Consider the following 19,311-nt stretch of genomic DNA (forward strand, 5'->3'; position numbering starts at 1 on the left):
GCCGATCACAGAGCAGAGTGTCAGCCGATCACAGAGCAGTGTGTCAGCCGATCACAGAGCAGTGTGTCAGCCGATCACAGAGCAGAGTGTCAGCCGATCACAGAGCAGAGTGTCAGCCGATCACAGAGCAGAGTGTCAGCCGATCACAGAGCAGAGTGGCCGATCACAGAGCAGAGTGTCAGCCGATCACAGAGCAGAGTGTCAGCCGATCACAGAGCAGAGTGTCAGCCGATCACAGAGCAGTGTGTCAGCCGATCACAGAGCAGAGTGTCAGCCAATCACAGAGCAGTGTGTCAGCCAATCACAGAGCAGAGTGTCAGCCAATCACAGAACAGCGTGTCAGCCAATCACAGAACAGCGTGTCAGCCAATCACAAAGCAGCGTGTCAGCCAATCACAAAGCAGCGTGTCAGCCAATCAAAGAGCAGCGTGTCAGCCAATCACAGAGCAGAGTGTCAGCCGATCACAGAGCAGAGTGTTAACGGTTCAGGTGTTAGCGGCTCAGGTGTTAACGGCTCAGGTGTTAGCGGCTCAGGTGTTAACGGCTCAGGTGTTAGCGGCTCAGGTGTTAGCGGCTCAGGTGTTTAACGGTTCAGGTGTTAGCGGTTCAGGTGTTAACGGTTCAGGTGTTTAACGGTTCAGGTGTTAGCGGTTCAGGTGTTAGCGGCTCAGGTGTTAGCGGCTCAGGTGTTAGCGGCTCAGGTGTTTAACGGTTCAGGTGTTAGCGGTTCAGGTGTTAGCGGTTCAGGTGTTAGCGGCTCAGGTGTTAGCGGCTCAGGTGTTTAACGGTTCAGGTGTTAGCGGTTCAGGTGTTATCGGTTCAGGTGTTAACGGTTCAGGTGTTAGCGGTTCAGGTGTTATCGGCTCAGGTGTTAACGGTTCAGGTGTTAACGGTTCAGGTGTTAGCGGCTCAGGTGTTAGCGGCTCAGGTGTTAGCGGTTCAGGTGTTAGCGGTTCAGGTGTTTAACGGTTCAGGTGTTAGCCGTTCAGGTGTTAGCGGTTCAGGTGTTAGCGGTTCAGGTGTTAGCGGTTCAGGTGTTAGCGGTTCAGGTGTTAGCGGCTCAGGTGTTAGCGGCTCAGGTGTTAGCGGTTCAGGTGTTAGCGGTTCAGGTGTTAGCGGTTCAGGTGTTTAACGGTTCAGGTGTTAGCCGTTCAGGTGTTAGCGGTTCAGGTGTTTAACGGTTCAGGTGTTAGCGGCTCAGGTGTTAGCGGTTCAGGTGTTAACGGTTCAGGTGTGGAGCTCCTCTGACTCTCCCCTTCTCTTGCAGATAAAGGGCGGCCATGAGAAGCGTCTGAAAAGGTATTTATCTGGAAGTGATTCTGTAAACCTTCCAGTGAACGAGCTGCAGCAGACTGATGCATGTTCCTCTCTCTGCAGAAACCCAAGCAGGAGGTGCTGGAGTCCAACGGGCCCCCCCCCTCAGGCTCAGCAGGAGGTCTGCCGGGCTCCTCCTCTCTCCCCCAGGGGGGCGGCGTGGGAGGAGCAGGAGGAGCAGGGGGGCCCTCCAGTGCAGACCAGCGCTCCCATCACAGGGAGAAACTGGAACGCTTTAAGAGGATGTGTCTGTTGGAGCGCCGGCCAGAGTCTTCCTCCTCCTCTTCCTCCAGCTCAGAGTCAGACTCAGAGTCAGACTCTGATGACTCCCTGAGGGGGGAGGAGCAAGGGGGCGGGGGCTCCTCACCCTCCTCCTCCTCCCCCGCCCCTCCTCCTCCTGTTGTCTACAGCGGGGGGAGGGTGGAGCGAGAGAGGAGGGAGAGAGAGAGGGAGCGAGAGAGGGAGAGACGATTGGCTGAGCTGGGATTCAGTGCCAGTGAGGAGTCAGAGGGGGAGGGAGGGAGGGGGGAGGAGGAGGTGAGGGAGGAGGAGCAGGGGGAGAAGGCACAACGCAGGGGGGAGGCGGGGCTTCAACAGAGAGGACGGAAAGGGGGAGGTGACGACGAGGAAGACACGCCCCCTTCTGACAGGACAAGGAAAAACTCCTCCTCTCTCCCCCCGCCCTCACCCCTCTCGTCCAATCAGATGCCTCCGCAGCACGACGGGAAGCAGCGCAGCAACGGGCAGGAGGCGAGGAATGGGAGGACACGAGGGGGGGTGGCGGGAAGGGAGGGGGGAGAGAAGGAGAACGCCAGCGGGGTTCTGACCAATCACAGACACAGTGGAGGAGGAGGGGGGGGCGGGACCAAAGGGAGCCGCGGGAACAAGATCCGTAGCAACAACAGCAAAACGTCCAGGAACAGTAGCTCCTCCTCCCTCCCCTCCTCCAATGGGGGAGGAGCAGGGGGAGGCGGCCTAACGATGGCCGCCTCCCCCTGCTCTTCCCGCCTGGCCTCCCGCTCTCAGGTGGTGAAGCGCAGCCCCCCCGCTGTGCCCTCCCCCCCCCGTCCCGTGCAGATGGAGAGGCACCTGGTGCGCCCCCCCCCCCACCTGCCCAGAGCCCAGGTCCCTCCCCCTGGACTCTGGCTCCTCCCACATCATGACCCGCGACGCATGGCTGAGCGTCTTCACTCACCTGAGCCAGAGGGAGCTGTGCGTCTGCATGAGGGTGTGTCGCACCTGGAGCCGCTGGTGAGTCACCTGACCTCTGACCTCACTCTAACCTCACTCTAACCTCTGTCTGATCTCACTCTTCAGGTGTTGTGATAACGGTAGTTTTCTTCTTCAGGTGTTGTGATAAGAGGCTGTGGACACAGATTGATCTGAGTAGGCAGCGGTCCATCACCCCCCCGATGCTGAGTGGTATAATCCGCCGTCAGCCCGTCTCCCTGAACCTGGGCTATACCAACATCTCCAAGAAACAGCTGATGTGGCTCATCAACCGCCTGCCTGGTACGACCTCACTCTGACCTCACTCTGACCTCACTCTGACCTCACTCTGACCTGTTTTAAAATCACCACGAGACACTTGATAGAAGATGGTTGACCACTAGTTTTATCTCACCTGTGGTCTCACCTGTGGTCTCACCTGTGGTCTCACCTGTCCTCTCACCTGTCCTCTCACCTGTGGTCTCACCTGTGTTCTCACCTGTGCTCCCCCCTCCCCTCAGGTCTGCTGGAGCTGAATGTGAGTGGCTGTCCCTGGTCAGCTGTGTCTGCTCTGTGTCAGGCGGTCTGTCCCTGTCTGAAGCTGCTGGACCTCAGCAGGGTGGAGGACCTCAAAGACTCTCACCTGAGGGAGCTGCTGGCCCCGCCCCCTGACACCAGGACAGGTGAGACACACACACACTCACACACACCATCGTCACCTGACACGAAGTCTCCTAAAATCTCAAATCTTAAAGACTTTGAATTATTGGGTAAAATAACCCTCTGTTTGTTGTTGAAATAACTAGTCTTTATTCTCTGATAGGTTGATTAGCTCAGTATCATCTGCTCTCTGATTGGTGCTCAGCTCATGACCTATGCTCTCTGATAGGTTGATTAGCTCAGTATCATGACATCTGCTCTCTGATTGGTGCTCAGCTCATGACCTATGCTCTCTGATAGGTTGATTAGCTCAGTATCATGACCTCTGCTCTCTGATTGGTGCTCAGCTCATGACCTATGCTCTCTTATTCGTCGATTAGCTCAGTATCATGACCTCTGCTCTCTGATTGGTGCTCAGCTCATGACCTATGCTCTCTTATTCGTCGATTAGCTCAGTATCATGACATCTGCTCTCTGATTGGTGCTCAGCTCATGACCTATGCTCTCTGATAGGTTGATTAGCTCAGTATCATGACCTCTGCTCTCTGATTGGTGCTCAGCTCATGACCTATGCTCTCTTATTCGTCGATTAGCTCAGTATCATGACCTCTGCTCTCTGATTGGTGCTCAGCTCATGACCTATGCTCTCTTATTCGTCGATTAGCTCAGTATCATGACCTCTGCTCTCTGATTGGTCCACAGCTCACGGTGAGACCAGAGTGGGGCGGTTCCAGAACGTGACGGAGCTGCGATTGGCCGGCCTGGATCTGACGGACGCGTCGTGCCGGCTGCTGGTTCGCTACGTGCCTCACCTGAGCCGCTTGGACCTGAGTCAGTGCGGGAACATCTCAGACCAGGCGTTACACACCCTCACCTGCTCTGCCTCCCCCCTGAGGGAGAGCCTCACTCACCTCAGCCTGGCAGGTACACCCTCACCTGCTGTTATCAGAGAGAAACTGAGCTGATTAGATTTTGGCCACTTTATGTCATAACGATGTTTTAGCTTGTGTAGCCATTAGCATCAGCAACCAAGGTAACCCCCCCCCCCCCCCCTTATCACCTGAATCTCCTCATAGAGGATGCAAACATTTCCAAGAATTCAATAAAGTACTTCTTATCTTATCATTGTGTTTCTTTAAACCAATCATCTCTCTGAGGGGCGTGGCCAATCATCTCTCTGAGGGGCGTGGCCAATCATCTCTCTGAGGGGCGTGGCCAATCATCTCTCTCTCTCTCTCTCTCTCTCAGGCTGTCTCAAGGTGACGGAGCAGCTCCTCCCTCTGCTGCGCCGCTGCTCCACCCTCCAAACAGCTGACCTGCGCTCCTGCTCGCTCCTCCCCCCCGAGACGGGACAGTTGCTCTGCTTCCCCCCCTCCTCCTCTTCATCATCCTCTTCATCATCCTCCTCTTCCTCTGCCACCACCACGGCTGCTGCTTCGTCCTCCTCCTCCTCCTCTTCCTCCTGTCCTCCTGAAGACAGAACGCTGCTGAAGAACAGCTAAACACACACACACACACACACCTGGGTACACTACACAGGTGAGGAAGAGGAGGCAACATTTCTGCAGAGGAAGAAGAAGAAGAGGGAGAAGAGGGTATTTTGGGAGAGTTGGGTAATCGTTAAATAGAAACCCTGAGCATGTACATATTTGTTCTCTGTACAATTTTGGGTGTGTGTATATATCTGTAGTTTACTGTAAATGACCCTTAACCTTTGAGACACCCCCCCTACACTCCTTTCCTCCCTTCCTTTCCTCCCCTCCTCCCCTCCTCCCTCTCTCTCTCCACCCTCCTGCTCGTCACTAGCTGCAGGGAAATGTTAAAAATCTAAAATCAATCATCTGTCTGTGATGTGACTGGACACACACACACACACACACACACACACACACACACACACACACACACACAGGAAGTCCGTACGTTGAGTGTGTGTGAACTTTAAATCAGCCCGGTTGGTCGTTTACAACCCTGTTCATCCTTTTTGTTTTATTTATTTAGACAAAAAAAAAAGCGAGGTGCAGGTGTTTCTGTGTTGGTCCCTGAAGGCATCATCTCTCTGGTCCCTGAAGGCATCGTCTCCCTGGTCCAATGGGATGAGATGTTTTTAAATCCACCAGTGAGATATTTGATGTGGTAGAATTAAAATTGTGCTAACCACAGCCCTGATCTCAGACCAAAAACACATACAGAGAACCATTGACCTCCAGACCAGGGGACAGGAAGTGATGCTGACTCATGCCAAGCTTTAGGACTCATTCCTGCACCTCTCTAAAGTCCTCAGATGTTTGTTTTTTTATTAAAAACGAGCCTTAATTTACAAATACATCATATTGCGTTTCATCAGACAGGCTAGCAGTTTCCCTCCGCTCCCAGTGTTGGTGCTAAGCTAGGCTAACCTGAAGTGTGTGTGTGTGTGTGTGTGTGTGTGTGTGTGTGTGTGTGTGTGTGTGTGTGTGTGTGTGTGTGTGTGTGTGTGTGTGTGTGTGTGTGTGTGTGTGTGTGTGTGTGTGTGTGTGTGTGTGTGTGTGTGTGTGTGTGTGTGTGTGTGTGTGTGTGTGTGTGTGTGTGTGTGTGTGTGTGTGTGTGTGTGTGTGTGTGTGTGTGTGTGTGTGTGTGTGTGTGTGTGTGTCACTTCTTCCTCTTGTGTTCCTCCTCTTATTGATTGTTTTCTCAGGAGTTTTTCTTTCTGTTGTTGTTTGTATTTATTTTGTGCCTCCCTCCGGTCCAAACACACATTCCTGCTGGTGGTGTTTTAATATTTCATGTTTCCTGTCCATCTGATGAATGTGACTTGTGTTCAGATTGAACTGATTTCAATGTGTGTTCTGCAGGAGCCCGTCAGGAGCAGGACAGTCAAATACTCACACACATTATAATCAGATATCTCACCATCTTGGAGCATTTCTTCATCACAACAGAGACTGTGTTTTATGATCTTAATATCACTATCTGATACCTGATCATTATATGATGTCTGAGTATTGATCTGAGTTCCTCCTGACGTCCTGTCCTTTCTCAGGGGCCTCACTTATGAACAAACTGTTTAAAGCTTTTTGAAATGAAGCTGCTGATTCGTCCAGATAAAGCTTCATAAATGACGCCCTGATGTTTGGGTGTGGGGGGGGGGGGGGGGGGGAGACGAACAGCTGATGTTTGGGGGGGGAGACGAACAGCTGATGTTTTCACTGTTTATTTACTTTGAACTGTCTTATTGTGAGGCAGTGGCACTGAGGGGGGGGGGGGCTTTACGTCATATTGTTGTATTTTCAGATGTACACGACAAATCAAACAACCCTCATGGACTACAGCTATTTTAATACTTATTTGTATCATTACAAATATAAGTTTTGTCGGGTAGAGCTCGGCTAGCATGTTGTTAGCGTGTTAGCTTCATATTAGCGGTTAGCTTCGGTTATGGTTGCCTTACCTCTGCTGCACTGCTATCTCTGGAAAACACAACAAACAGCCATTTCATTGGCTAGCTTAAATTAGCTAGCAGGCTAATACAGATTCTAGTGACTTAAAGTTATCTTTATCCACAGCTACAAGCTATTTAGCTCATTGGTAAGCTAACAGCTAATACTGGCTTGCTACGTGTTAGCTTCATGGTACTATGTTAGCATCACAGTTGCACTGTATTGTTCCTCCATTAAACCTAAAAACAGTTAGATAAACAACAATTTAAATGTTGTCGGAAAAAGGGTGTGAAACCCCTTTGTTAGCTTGTTAGCTCATTAGCTAGCTCACTTTGGTTGTTACAAAACAAGCAGTGTAAGCTAATGGGCTAATACTGGCTTGCTACGTGTTAGCTTCATGGTACCATGTTAGCATCACAGTTGCACTATATTGTTCCTCAATTAAACCTAAAACCAGTTAGATAAACAACTACAATTTAAAGAGCGGGAAACCCCTTTGTTAGCTTGTTAGCTCATTAGGTAGCTCACTTGGGTTGTTACAAAACAAGCCGTGGAGGATTTTAAATAATGATTAATATTATAATCATTTGATCAACAGATTAAACAACTCAGAATAACAGCTGGATAGTTTCAGCAGTTAATGGGCTGCTGTAATAAAAGGTGTAGCAGTGCTGTGGAGGTAAAGCTACGTCAGCTAGCTTAGCTGTAGTCCATGAAATAAAAAAGTATTAGTAGTTAAATTTTGCCATAAACGCCGTGCTGTGCCATAAACACTCCAGATCAATGTTCCACTGTTCAGAGGTCAGTTTTATATTTTATTTTTTGTATTCAGTTGTGATTTAGTTGTTTTTTTACTGTAACGCGGGGATCAGTGAGTCACATCACGGCTTCAAATCCCTGACTCCTCAAAGCTCTTATCCAATCAGACGCGTGGACATATCTCAGCTTCTCTCTTAGTAAAAGATGCACTGGATCTTCATCATCATCATCCTCACCTGTTTGCCAAATGTAGTTTTTGTTGTGAAAAAGGGGCATTTTATCCTGTTCTCTTTTCTACTCCATGACTCTTCCGTTGTGTCGATGAAATAATGAGGAAGACGTAAGAGAAAGTAAAACGAGCAACTCAAGGCAGCTACGAGAGAGACTACTGTAACATGACTAATAAAGAAGCTATGGGTTCCTTTCTACACCTGTCTGCACCTGTTTCTACACCTTTGTGTTCCTCAGGGTTCCTTTCTACACCTTTGTGTTCCTCAAGGTTCCTTTCTACACCTCTCTGTTCCTCAAGGGTTCCTCAGGGTTCCTTTCTACACCTGTCTGTTCCTCAGGGTTCCTTTCTACACCTCTCTGTTCCTCAAGGGTTCCTTTCTACACCTGTCTGTTCCTCAGGGTTCCTTTCTACACCTCTCTGTTCCTCAAGGGTTCCTTTCTACACCTGTCTGTTCCTCAAGGGTTCCTCAGGGTTCCTTTCTACACCTGTCTGTTCCTCAAGGGTTCCTTCGGGTTCCTTTCTACACCTTTGTGTTCCTCAAGGGTTCCTTTCTACACCTCTCTGTTCTACACCTTTGTGTTCTACACGATGTAAAATAAATAAAATGCTTTAACTTTAATAATAATAATAATACAAAATGTTTTACAGAATATCAAAGAATCCAAATAGCCACATAAATGCACTAACAGAATAATAAAAACCCACGAAGATGAGACGAAATACTATGGTATGCATTTAGTTAAAAAGTGTTTTAAAGACAGTGTTTATATGAATGCAGTGAATCAGGGGGGGGGGGTCTGTTCTCACTGAGGGGCCACACATACAGGTGAGGTATACTGCCTTATCAGTTACATGTTACATTACATCACATGTTACTTGTTAGATGCTTTTATCCAAAGCGACTAACATACTCAATACTGTGGGCAATCCCCACAGTTCAATGAAGTGTCTCAGGGACACAACGACATGCTGACTGCAGTGGGGTTTGAACCTGAGCTCCCCTGATCCCAACACCAACGCACAAGTCCACTGCACCACACGCCCTCCAGTGTCAGACCCAGGCCCGGCTCCAGGATGATATGACTGAGGGCCAGGCCCGGCTCCAGGATGATATGACTGAGAGCCAGGCCCGGCTCCAGGATGATATGACTGAGGGCCAGGCCCGGCTCCAGGATGATATGACTGCGGGGCAGGCCCGGCTCCAGGATGATATGACTGAGGGCCAGGCCCGGCTCCAGGATGATATGACTGCGGGGCAGGCCCGGCTCCAGGATGAAATGACTGAGGGTTGAGTTAGTCAAATCAATCAAATGTGGGCAAAGTATTCTCTGTACTTGAAGATTACTAGTGCATTGTGGGTGGATTTCAAGATGGCGCCTGTGTTGGCATGCCGCTCCCTCAGCTCTCTACCTTTAGCTATCCTGTTTTTGTTTTATGTTTGTCAGAATGTCTCTGCTCTGCTCGTCTATGATCGCCAAGCTCTCCTCCACCTCAGACCCTCACTGGAGTTGATATTGCTGCCCAAACCCCCCCCCCCTCTACTGTCGAATATCCCCACCTACCTGCGCCGATTGCCCTGCATCCTGCCTCGCTGAAAGCGCTTTAGACGACGGGGAAAGCGTGGTGGTGCACTGGTCCATCTGAAGGCATATCTGACGGCTTCTTCTGGGACTTATCCACGCCTCGGATGTCATGGCCCTCCCGCTGCACGCCATGTGAGGGATCGATGGATTCGCCCTGTCTTTCCGGAGCTGCGGACTCTGCTGGGCCCGCTGACAGCTCCTCCTGCCCGACTGACTGCTCTCGGCCCGCGCGGCGTTCAACACGCACATCTTCGTCCGCTGAGACGCACTACACCTTCGGCAAGCCCGGAGCGAAAACTTTGCATGGCTTTGCTAAATGCTAGGTCGATAGCAAACAAAATGTTCCTGCTAAATGACTTCTTCACCTCTCGTGATCTGGATTTGATGTTCCTGACGGAGACCTGGGTCCACGCTGGCGAGTATACACCGTTCTCTGAACTTCTTCCTCCTGACTGTACATTCTTCAGCTCCCCCCCCCCGTGCCACCGGCACGATCAGATCCTTAGAGATTATAATCAGAGGAAATATGAAGGTCTCTTTAAAGCTGGTTATGGAAACACGTTATTTTTATCAACCAAGATTTGTTGGAACATGTTTTAATTGACTGAATTCATTTAAAAGGTACGCTTATCAACACATGAATACTAATGTATATTATACGTTTGGGTGAGTTGCCCTAATGTGGGACACTTGTTTGAAGGTTGCTCCACCCTCATCTGTGATTGGACATTTGAGAAGTCATGTGAGTTTGATCGCATGACATCACAGCTTGTCTTAACCCATAGTTTACCATTGACTCTCATTTGTTTGCGGAAGACCCTAACCCATTAGGGCAGTGTTTCTCAAAGTGGGGGGCGCAAGAGACCAGGAGGAAAAGCTGTTATGACAACAAAAAAAAAAAATCATAATTTGAAAAATTATTGATTTGAAAATAATATGCGACAGTACAAGTACGTCTGCTTACACCTGTATGCCGTGAGCTGATTATCGAGCCTTCATTGTAACAGTCGCTGATACACTGTGTATTTGCGTGTGGATTGTTGCAGTAGAAAATTAAACTGTAGCGCCCGGTACATTAATGGAAAACCCTATATGTTTGAGCACCCTCTATGAAACGTCAAGCTACCCCACAGCACCCCCAAAAGAAATCTCTGGCGCCGCCACTGAGCCTGCGACCCCGTTCTGAAGAAATGTGCCAACAGGCTCATTGCAGACACTAATGATGAGACACACTTTGAGCCAAATATCAGCATTTTCTTTCTTTTCATTTTGTTGCAGAATGGAAAGTGGCAAAGTATTATAACTTATTGTTCTAGCAAAGGGATTGCACAATTGAATTATGTATTTATTTTTTGGAGCACACAGAATTATGAAGCATTGTTTTATTATCACTGTTCTAGCAAAGGAATGCTCACGTTCATATCGATGTATTTTAATACATGTTAACTTGGCCCATTACGTGACTATTTGTGTTGGGGGGGCCCGACTTTTTTTTTTCTCCAAAGGGGGGGCCTGACAGAAAAAGTTTGAGAACCACTGCATTAGGGAGTGTCCCGCGTTAGGGAGTGTCCCGCATTAGGGAGTGTCCCGCATTAGGGAGTGTCCCGCATTAGGGAGTGTCCCGCATTAGGGAGTGTCCCGCATTAGGGCAACTCACCCGGTTTGCGGTCCAATAGTCCATTTAACTTAGGAACCCGGAAGTACGTCAGTGGCAGCCATGATAAGAGCTGATTCTCTAGATCAGGGGTCGGCAACCCCTGGCACACTAGGAATAAGTGGAATAAGTGGAATAAGTGTGCAAAATATTTAAATTTTATTTTCGGATCCTGAACGAGATCGCCGCCAGAGCGCGTCTCCCCGTTACCTGCAGAAGGAAGCCATGCACGCAACGCAGCCCCGCTCTCTTTAACGCAGCCTCCACACGGCGGCGTGCGTTGCCGCTTGGCGGTGGGCGTGTCTTGAGCTTGGGGAGTTTACGCGAGCAACGCGACCAACAACCAATCACATGCATCTCTGCTGTCAATTGCATAAAAGGTTTTACATGTCACCCTTTATATGAGGAACATTTATGACATTAATGTCTATGGTGCTATTTTACGCAACATTCCATGCTGGCTAAATACTGTCTATGCCTGCTAGCTGTCCATTCAAACGAAGTACACTGGATATAAACTCCCCAAACAGGCGAAAACCTACCAGTTTCACCCACTGTCTCTGCCACCTCCCTCCATGCCTGGCTCCTCCGGTTTGTATCCCGGCAGGTGAACAGGGACTGAAAGCACCGGGTGATTCCCTACCGCTACGATTATTTTCTCCTCCATTTTTTGGCATATGAGGAAATGAACCGCGGTCTGGCTCTCCCAGCATACACGCGGTTTGATTGGCTAGCGCTTGTACTGGCAGATTTGCATAAACGGGATTTGATTGGCTGACGCCTCCGCCTCGGCTTCAAAAGTAGAACATTGCTCTACTTTTGCAGCGAGCACCGCGAGAAAAGCTACGCTTTGCTCCCACAATGCAGTTCGGCGAATCGTGACGTCACCCCATTCACAATGAATGGGCTGAAGTGTTGAAGCGTCAACGCACGCCGCCGTGTGTAGGGGCCGTAACTCCAGGCGACTTTCTGCCGCTTTCCTCCGTAATGCAGGGCTGATCGTTTCACCACAGAGGAAAGCACTTCACAAATTGCAGTACCTATAATGAGCTGTAAAAATGCCTCAGTTTTTGCGTGGCGATCGATATCGGCCGATACTCACTCTCCGATCGATCGGTGCTCTCTAAAAATGCCGATTGCGAGGCGTAAAATACATGACACTTTTCTCTGTGTGCGGCAAAATAAGCTCACCAAAATGGCTTCACCAGTCTGGCAGTATTTTAAGGTGTCCGAAAATGACAATAAAATAGCGGTGCAACGTGTGTGAAGCAGAAACCCTGCAGCTCCACCCGCTGTGACGGACCGGTGAGCGGAGCAGAACAAGAGTTAGACCTAACACACTTAGCTATTTGATCTACCTCTGGAACTAGTTATAAATATATGTATTCTTCACTGTCACTCATTACTGGATCAGTGAGCTGCATGAGATACTGACAGGCTGTCAGGAGAGAGAGAGCGCTTCAGCTCATTTCTCCCGTGTTATTATCCAAAGTTAATGTAAACTTGAATAATGTAGGCTACTTCATTTGAATGTAACAATTATGTTGGTTGTTGTTTGTGGAAGCGCCAGTGAATGAGCATTAACTGAGTTTTAAAAATGTCTTTAAATGGAAGCTCCCCATAGGACCCGCCCACTCGATCGGATCGGCGATCGGAGCATCCCTAATGTAATCCTTTACCTGCGCTGCCAGGTCCACACACTGCTTCCCCGCAGCGAGGCTCCTCCGCCCTCCTGTTGACAGTTCACGAGCGTCGAGCTCTTCACCCCCCCCCCCCCTCGTTGATAATTCACGCTCGTCGGCACGCTGATAATTCTTTTTTTTGAATGGCACTTCATATCAAAAGGTTGCCGACCCCTGCTCTAGATGAAAGGAAAGGAGGTTTCAAACTTCCTTTATAACCTCCTTTAGCTTAGGAACCACTGGACCTCCCTTTACAAATCTGCCGCAGCATTTGCCGTTAGTCAACAGCATTTTGGCAACACTGATTGTACTGTCATTTCAGATTACTCTCTCGTTCAGTTACTATAGCGGGCCCTTTGTGAATTTACAGCAGGACCACAAATCAGCTCCTGTCTTCACCTCGCAGAGACGAGCTTCTTTCATTTAACCCTTCACATTCACACAGAAACTGAATAGGCAGATTTGAAGGATTTATTTATTTGGAAATGTTATTTTAAATACAATTAAATCAAGTTATTTTGGTAAAACTAATGAAAAATATAACAAAAAAAAACAGGGACTAGAGGGCCCTGACGGCTCGCCTCAGGAGGGACTAGGGCCCTGACGGCTCGCCTCAGGAGGGACTAGAGGGCCCTGACGGCTCGCCTCAGGAGGGACTAGAGGGCCCTGACGGCTCGCCTCAGGAGGGACTAGAGGGCCCTGACGGCTCGCCTCAGGAGGGACTAGAGGGCCCTGACGGCTCGCCTCAGGAGGGACTAGGGCCCTGACGGCTCGCCTCAGGAGGGACTAGAGGGCCCTGACGGCTCGCCTCAGGAGGGACTAGAGGGCCCTGACGGCTCGCCTCAGGAGGGACTAGAGGGCCCTGACGGCTCGCCTCAGGAGGGACTAGAGGGCCCTGACGGCTCGCCTCAGGAGGGACTAGAGGGCCCTGACGGCTCGCCTCAGGAGGGACTAGAGGGCCCTGACGGCTCGCCTCAGGAGGGACTAGAGGGCCCTGACGGCTCGCCTCAGGAGGGACTAGAGGGCCCTGACGGCTCGCCTCAGGAGGGACTAGAGGGCCCTGACGGCTCGTCTCAGGAGGGCCTAGAGGGCCCTGACGGCTCGCCTCAGGAGGGACTAGAGGCCCTGACGGCTCGCCTCAGGAGGGACTAGAGGGCCCTGACGGCTCGCCTCAGGAGGGACTAGAGGGCCCTGACGGCTCGCCTCAGGAGGGACTAGGGCCCTGACGGCTCGCCTCAGGAGGGACTAGAGGGCCCTGACGGCTCGCCTCAGGAGGGACTAGGGCCCTGACGGCTCGACTCAGGAGGGACTAGGGCCCTGACGGCTCGCCTCAGGAGGGACTAGAGGGCCCTGACGGCTCGCCTCAGGAGGGACTAGAGGGCCCTGACGGCTCGCCTCAGGAGGGACTAGAGGGCCCTGACGGCTCGTCTCAGGAGGGACTAGAGGGCCCTGACGGCTCGCCTCAGGAGGGACTAGGGCCCTGACGGCTCGCCTCAGGAGGGACTAGAGGGCCCTGACGGCTCGCCTCAGGAGGGACTAGAGGGCCCTGACGGCTCGCCTCAGGAGGGGACTAGAGGGCCCTGACGGCTCGCCTCAGGAGGGACTAGGGCCCTGACGGCTCGTCCTCAGGAAGGGACTAGGGCCCTGACGGCTCGTCTCAGGAGGGACTAGAGGGCCCTGACGGCTCGCCTCAGGAGGGACTAGAGGGCCCTGACGGCTCGCCTCAGGAGGGACTAGAGGGCCCTGACGGCTCGCCTCAGGAGGGACTAGAGGGCCCTGACGGCTCGCCTCAGGAGGGACTAGGGCCCTGACGGCTCGCCTCAGGAGGGACTAGAGGGCCCTGACGGCTCGCCTCAGGAGGGACTAGAGGGCCCTGACGGCTCGCCTCAGGAGGGACTAGGGCCCTGACGGCTCGACTCAGGAGGGACTAGGGCCCTGACGGCTCGCCTCAGGAGGGACTAGAGGGCCCTGACGGCACGCCTCAGGAGGGACTAGAGGGCCCTGACGGCTCGCCTCAGGAGGGGACTAGAGGGCCCTGACGGCTCGCCTCAGGAGGGACTAGAGGGCCCTGACGGCTCGCTCAGGAGGGACTAGAGGGCCCTGACGGCTCGCCTCAGGAGGGACTAGAGGGCCCTGACGGCTCGCCTCAGGAGGGACTAGGGCCCTGACGGCTCGCCTCAGGAGGGACTAGAGGGCCCTGACGGCTCGCCTCAGGAGGGACTAGAGGGCCCTGACGGCTCGCCTCAGGAGGGACTAGAGGGCCCTGACGGCTCGCCTCAGGAGGGACTAGGGCCCTGACGGCTCGCCTCAGGAGGGACTAGAGGGCCCTGACGGCTCGCCTCAGGAGGGACTAGAGGGCCCTGACGGCTCGACTCAGGAGGGACTAGGGCCCTGACGGCTCGCCTCAGGAGGGACTAGAGGGCCCTGACGGCTCGCCTCAGGAGGGACTAGGGCCCTGACGGCTCGACTCAGGAGGGACTAGGGCCCTGACGGCTCGCCTCAGAGGGACTAGAGGGCCCTGACGGCTCGCCTCAGGAGGAGGGACTAGAGGGCCCTGACGGCTCGCCTCAGGAGGGACTAGAGGGCCCTGACGGCTCGCCTCAGGAGGGACTAGAGGGCCCTGACGGGCTACGTCCTCAGGAGGACTAGAGGGCCCTGACGGCTCGCCTAAGGAGGGACTAGGGCCCTGACGGTCGCCTCAGGAGACTAGAGGGCCCTGACGGCTCGGCATCAGGAGGGACAGAGGGCCCTGACGGCTCTCGCCTCAGGGAGGGACAGAGGGCCCTGACGGGCTCGCCTCAGGAGGGACTGAGGGCCCTGACGGCTTCGTACTCAGGAGGGACTTGAGGGCCCTGACGGCTCGTCCTCAGGAGGGACTAGAGGGCCCTGACGGCTCGCCTCAGGAGGGACTAGAGGGCCCTGACGGCTCGCCTCAGGAGGGACTAGAGGGCCCTGACGGCTCGCCTCAGGAGGGACTAGAGCAGGCATGGGCAAACTAAGGCCCGCGGGCCATATACGGCCCGTTGGGCTTTTTAATCCGGCCCGCCGAATATTGGTACAAAATTGTCCAAATTATAGTAAAGACCGCATTCATTTAGCCTTTTTCCTGCAATACCCGGCATTTCAGTTGATCCCACTAGATGGCGCACTCTAGACACAAATTACCTTTTGCTGGAGTCGGCAACCCACCAAATACGCCACGCTTACATTGGAGGGGGTCAGTTCACGGTTAGTAGTACAGCGAATACAAATTGTAACAAGCAGTAGCGCTGAGAAAAGGGACTAGAACGCGACCACACACTTATAAAACACACTTATATAAAGTCAGGCAACACTAACCAGCTTAGTGTGATTCTGTTTATTTTGTGTAGAAAACGGCTTATGCCACAATATGACAGCAACAAGTAGTCAAGATAGTCTGATTAGCTTCGGTTGCTATGCTAACATCACCTGTAGAATGCCAGAGAAACTTTCATAACAGCGTTGTGATGCCAAACAGCGTCAATTCAGACTGAAACACATTCACTGATGGGGATATGTATCAGCTGCTTGAGTGACAGTCGGACAGTGAATACTTCACAGCGGCCGCTGCCTTGAGTTAACAGTAGAATACACTCCGGTGGACGAGCAGTGCTGCAGCGGGCGGTAATAACGGCGCTGAATCACAGTAATAAACATGTGTGCGTGCGTGCGTGCGTGACACTGGCATTTGTTTTCAGAAGATATTATGATAGTGTAGTACCGAGAGAAGGGAGACGGAGGCGGTGCATCGGAGGTGCTAATCTCTCTTTATTGGGGAGCAGAAATCGACGTGCTGTCGGGTTGCAGGAAAGAGGAGAAGAGAAAGTGAAAGAGAAGGACACACAGTAGGTACCCCGGAGGTACCGTCAACATATGTGTCCGGGCGGAAACAATACCCCCAACCTGTAGTTCCATGCGTGAATTATGTACCCTAGTTAAATAGTGGTCACTACACAAGCCCCCCCAGAATTCAACCATGGACACAATCCTCGCGTCCGGGAGGAAGCACCACAGGGGCCGAGGAGGGCGGGCCATGGAACGGGCCGTCGGAAGGGGGCCGCAGGAGAGGGTAGGGGCCCCAACGAAGGCGAGGGCATCCCCACCGGAGGGCGGGTGGCGGGCCGGAACGGGCCGACGTCAGGGGGCCGCAGAAAGCAGGGTCGCTGTGTCGAGACCAGGGGACGGGCGTGAAAAACCCGGTGGTCCCCAGCAGGGAGGAGCGCTGCCCGGCCGCAGGCGAAGGCACAGCGGCGGCGGGCACGAAGTCCTCGGGAGGAAGGAGCCGTGTCCCCGGGAGGAAGGAGCCGTGGACAGGGGAGAGGCCAGACGGGGCGCCGTCGAGGCGAACCGTGAGCCGCGGTTAGAGGTGAGGCCAGGCAGGGTCCCGAAGTGCGCCACCCACGGGCCGATGAAGGCATGGGCGACGTCCGGAACCGCCGAGGCGAGGGAAGAGGCGAGACGGAGTCCAGAAGCGCGCCACTGTGTGACGTCCGAAACCGCCGTCGAGGTGGCGATAAAGCGAGAGGGTCCACACGAGGCCGACCAGACATGATCGAACCTCCTCTCCGGCACCACAAAAAATAAAAATAAAAAAAAAACAGTCGGATGTCAGCCGCTAGCTGCTGTGGCTAGCCGTTGTTAGCTGTTGCCAGCTGCTAGCCGTTAGCAGTCGTGGCTAGCTGAACTCGACGGCCGTTAGTCGCAGGCCGGACATGCAGCCGCATGTCCCGAACCAACCCGGCACGGTCGCGTACCGGCCCCATGGAAGGCTTGCCGTCCCCCAGAGCCGAAAAGCCGTGGATATGGCGAGCGTCGTCCGCGTCCATTCCGTGGGGCGCACCGAGCCACAGTCCGAGCGCATGAGGCAGCTACGGAGGTCTCCAAAAATCCCCGGCATTTCGAGAAAAGCTGTGCTTTTTGCCGTGTTCGATTCAGTCTCGGATCCTTCGCGAGACTTATGTCAGGGTCACCACTGTAGTGCCGAGAGAAGGGAGACGGAGGCGGTGCATCGGAGGTGCAAATCTCTCTTTATTGGGGAGCAGAAATCGACGTGCTGTCGGGTCGCAGGAAAGAGGAGAAGAGTAAGTGAAAGAGAAGGACACACAGTAGGTACCCCGGAGGTACCGTCAACATATGTGTCCGGGCGGAAACAATACCCCCAACCTGTAGTTCCATGCGTGAATTATGTACCCTAGTTAAATAGTGGTCACTACAATAGTGTCGTTCGTTCCGGTGCACTCCCGACAGCATTTAGCACTACATCGAGATTAAGATTAAACTAATTTATTTTGGGAACAGTCGCATATATGCCGGTGTCGGACAGACACAAACACACCGAACACACAGAGCTGAGCTGAGCAGAGCACATACACACACACATCATGCGCCTTGGTGACTGACTGGACATCTCCTTCATAAAACTAATAAAAGGGGGAGTAATCGGGCAGGTCGATGTGTGTAGAGATGTGTGTAGACCAGTGACGTGCGGTGAGGTTCATGGCTGGTGAGGCACTGACTCTTTCAGAGTCAGATTTACAAATATTATAGCCTATTTTGACCTTAATCGAAATATTCTGTTATTTTCAAAAGCTTTTTTAGTCTGATGCTATGATTAATTTTAAACAGACCGATCAACAAAAGGATACCCAAAATCTAAATATTGGATTGTTCTTTCTCAGTAAGATCCCATTTTCATTACAGTTGTGGTTTTACCTTGACTTGAAGATGAAGTCCATGCTATCCTTCTGGACAACAATCTCTATTACTGTTTTGTAAAAGTCCTCCTTATCTTCCTGTAGTTTCAAAAGTCTAGTTTGTTGTTTGCGGTAGAATAACAGTAGCAACAAGAACCTGTGGGCTCACGTGCGCCCCCTTCAGTGCGGCAGAGGTTATGGCTGCCTCACCTGGTGATTTTTTCATTGCCGTTGTACGATGAGACCAGCGAGCCTAAATATCATATATACGTGAAATAAGTTATTTAGAGACTATGGATGGCGAGGATAAATGTAATAAAGGGATCTACAAACATTACATTGGTGACCTACAGTGAGATGGTAACAGGCATGCGCTTAGGGCCCGCTTTCCAGCCAGTTTCTGTGGGGTGACGCATTCTGAGGTGAGGCAGATCTCATCTGTGCCTCACCTACCCCACAGTAAATGGCTTGAGCGCACTCACAAAATAAGTGGCCGCGCTAAATTAGTGCCCGCGCTCCAGCAAGTTACTGTGGGCTTACGAGAGGCAGTGCTCGTGCCTGCCTCACTTCTCATCGCTCCCGTAGCGGAGCTCGGCCAATTTGCTGATTTTGACTATAAAATGCGATTGGAATCATACAGAAATCACATTTACACAAGATCAGTGGAGACATTTTATTATTATTATTATTTAGTTTTTCTTTAATTGTTTTTCCGTTACATTGGAGTATGACAGGTGAGGCTCTGCCTCCCCTGCCTCCACTGACTGCACGTCGCTGGTGTAGACTGAGGTGTGTGGTTAACACGTAGCAGCCTGCAGTCACTCTTAAGCTGTTCTGATTAAATTAAACACAGTGAAGGCGGTGCGTAAAAAGGCACAGCTCTTTACCGAGGGTCCCGCTGCCTCCTGATGCTGCAGCCATTTCATGAAGGAGGGTTTCTTCTCTAAAGCAGCTGCGGGCAGCAGATACCGTGAGAGTCCCGGACATTAATCCATAGATCAAGGCAGACTGGTTTACTCTCCTGTTTTGCCAATCCGGTGCTTAAACAAATGGCTCTACACCCCTGGCCGACATGTCCTTAAAAT

General features: G+C 52.1%; 1 protein-coding gene across 1 annotated transcript in view; it reads left to right on the forward strand.

The window, feature by feature from the left end:
* The window catches only part of zgc:158376 (uncharacterized protein LOC100101643 homolog), a gene marked incomplete at its 5' end in the record, with an annotated part of 6,367 nt that extends 728 nt beyond the window's left edge, over positions 1 to 5,639 (forward strand). Inside the window, 7 exon segments of the mRNA XM_034122047.1 lie at positions 1,268 to 1,298; positions 1,376 to 2,424; positions 2,426 to 2,565; positions 2,663 to 2,826; positions 3,045 to 3,206; positions 3,886 to 4,107; positions 4,432 to 5,639. Of these exon segments, the coding sequence (XP_033977938.1) occupies positions 1,268 to 1,298; positions 1,376 to 2,424; positions 2,426 to 2,565; positions 2,663 to 2,826; positions 3,045 to 3,206; positions 3,886 to 4,107; positions 4,432 to 4,685 (2,022 nt within the window).
* Positions 5,640 to 19,311: the final 13,672 nt, after the last annotated feature.

The sequence above is a fragment of the Trematomus bernacchii genome, unplaced genomic scaffold (assembly GCF_902827165.1).
Source record: "Trematomus bernacchii unplaced genomic scaffold, fTreBer1.1, whole genome shotgun sequence".
NCBI lineage: Eukaryota > Metazoa > Chordata > Actinopteri > Perciformes > Nototheniidae > Trematomus > Trematomus bernacchii.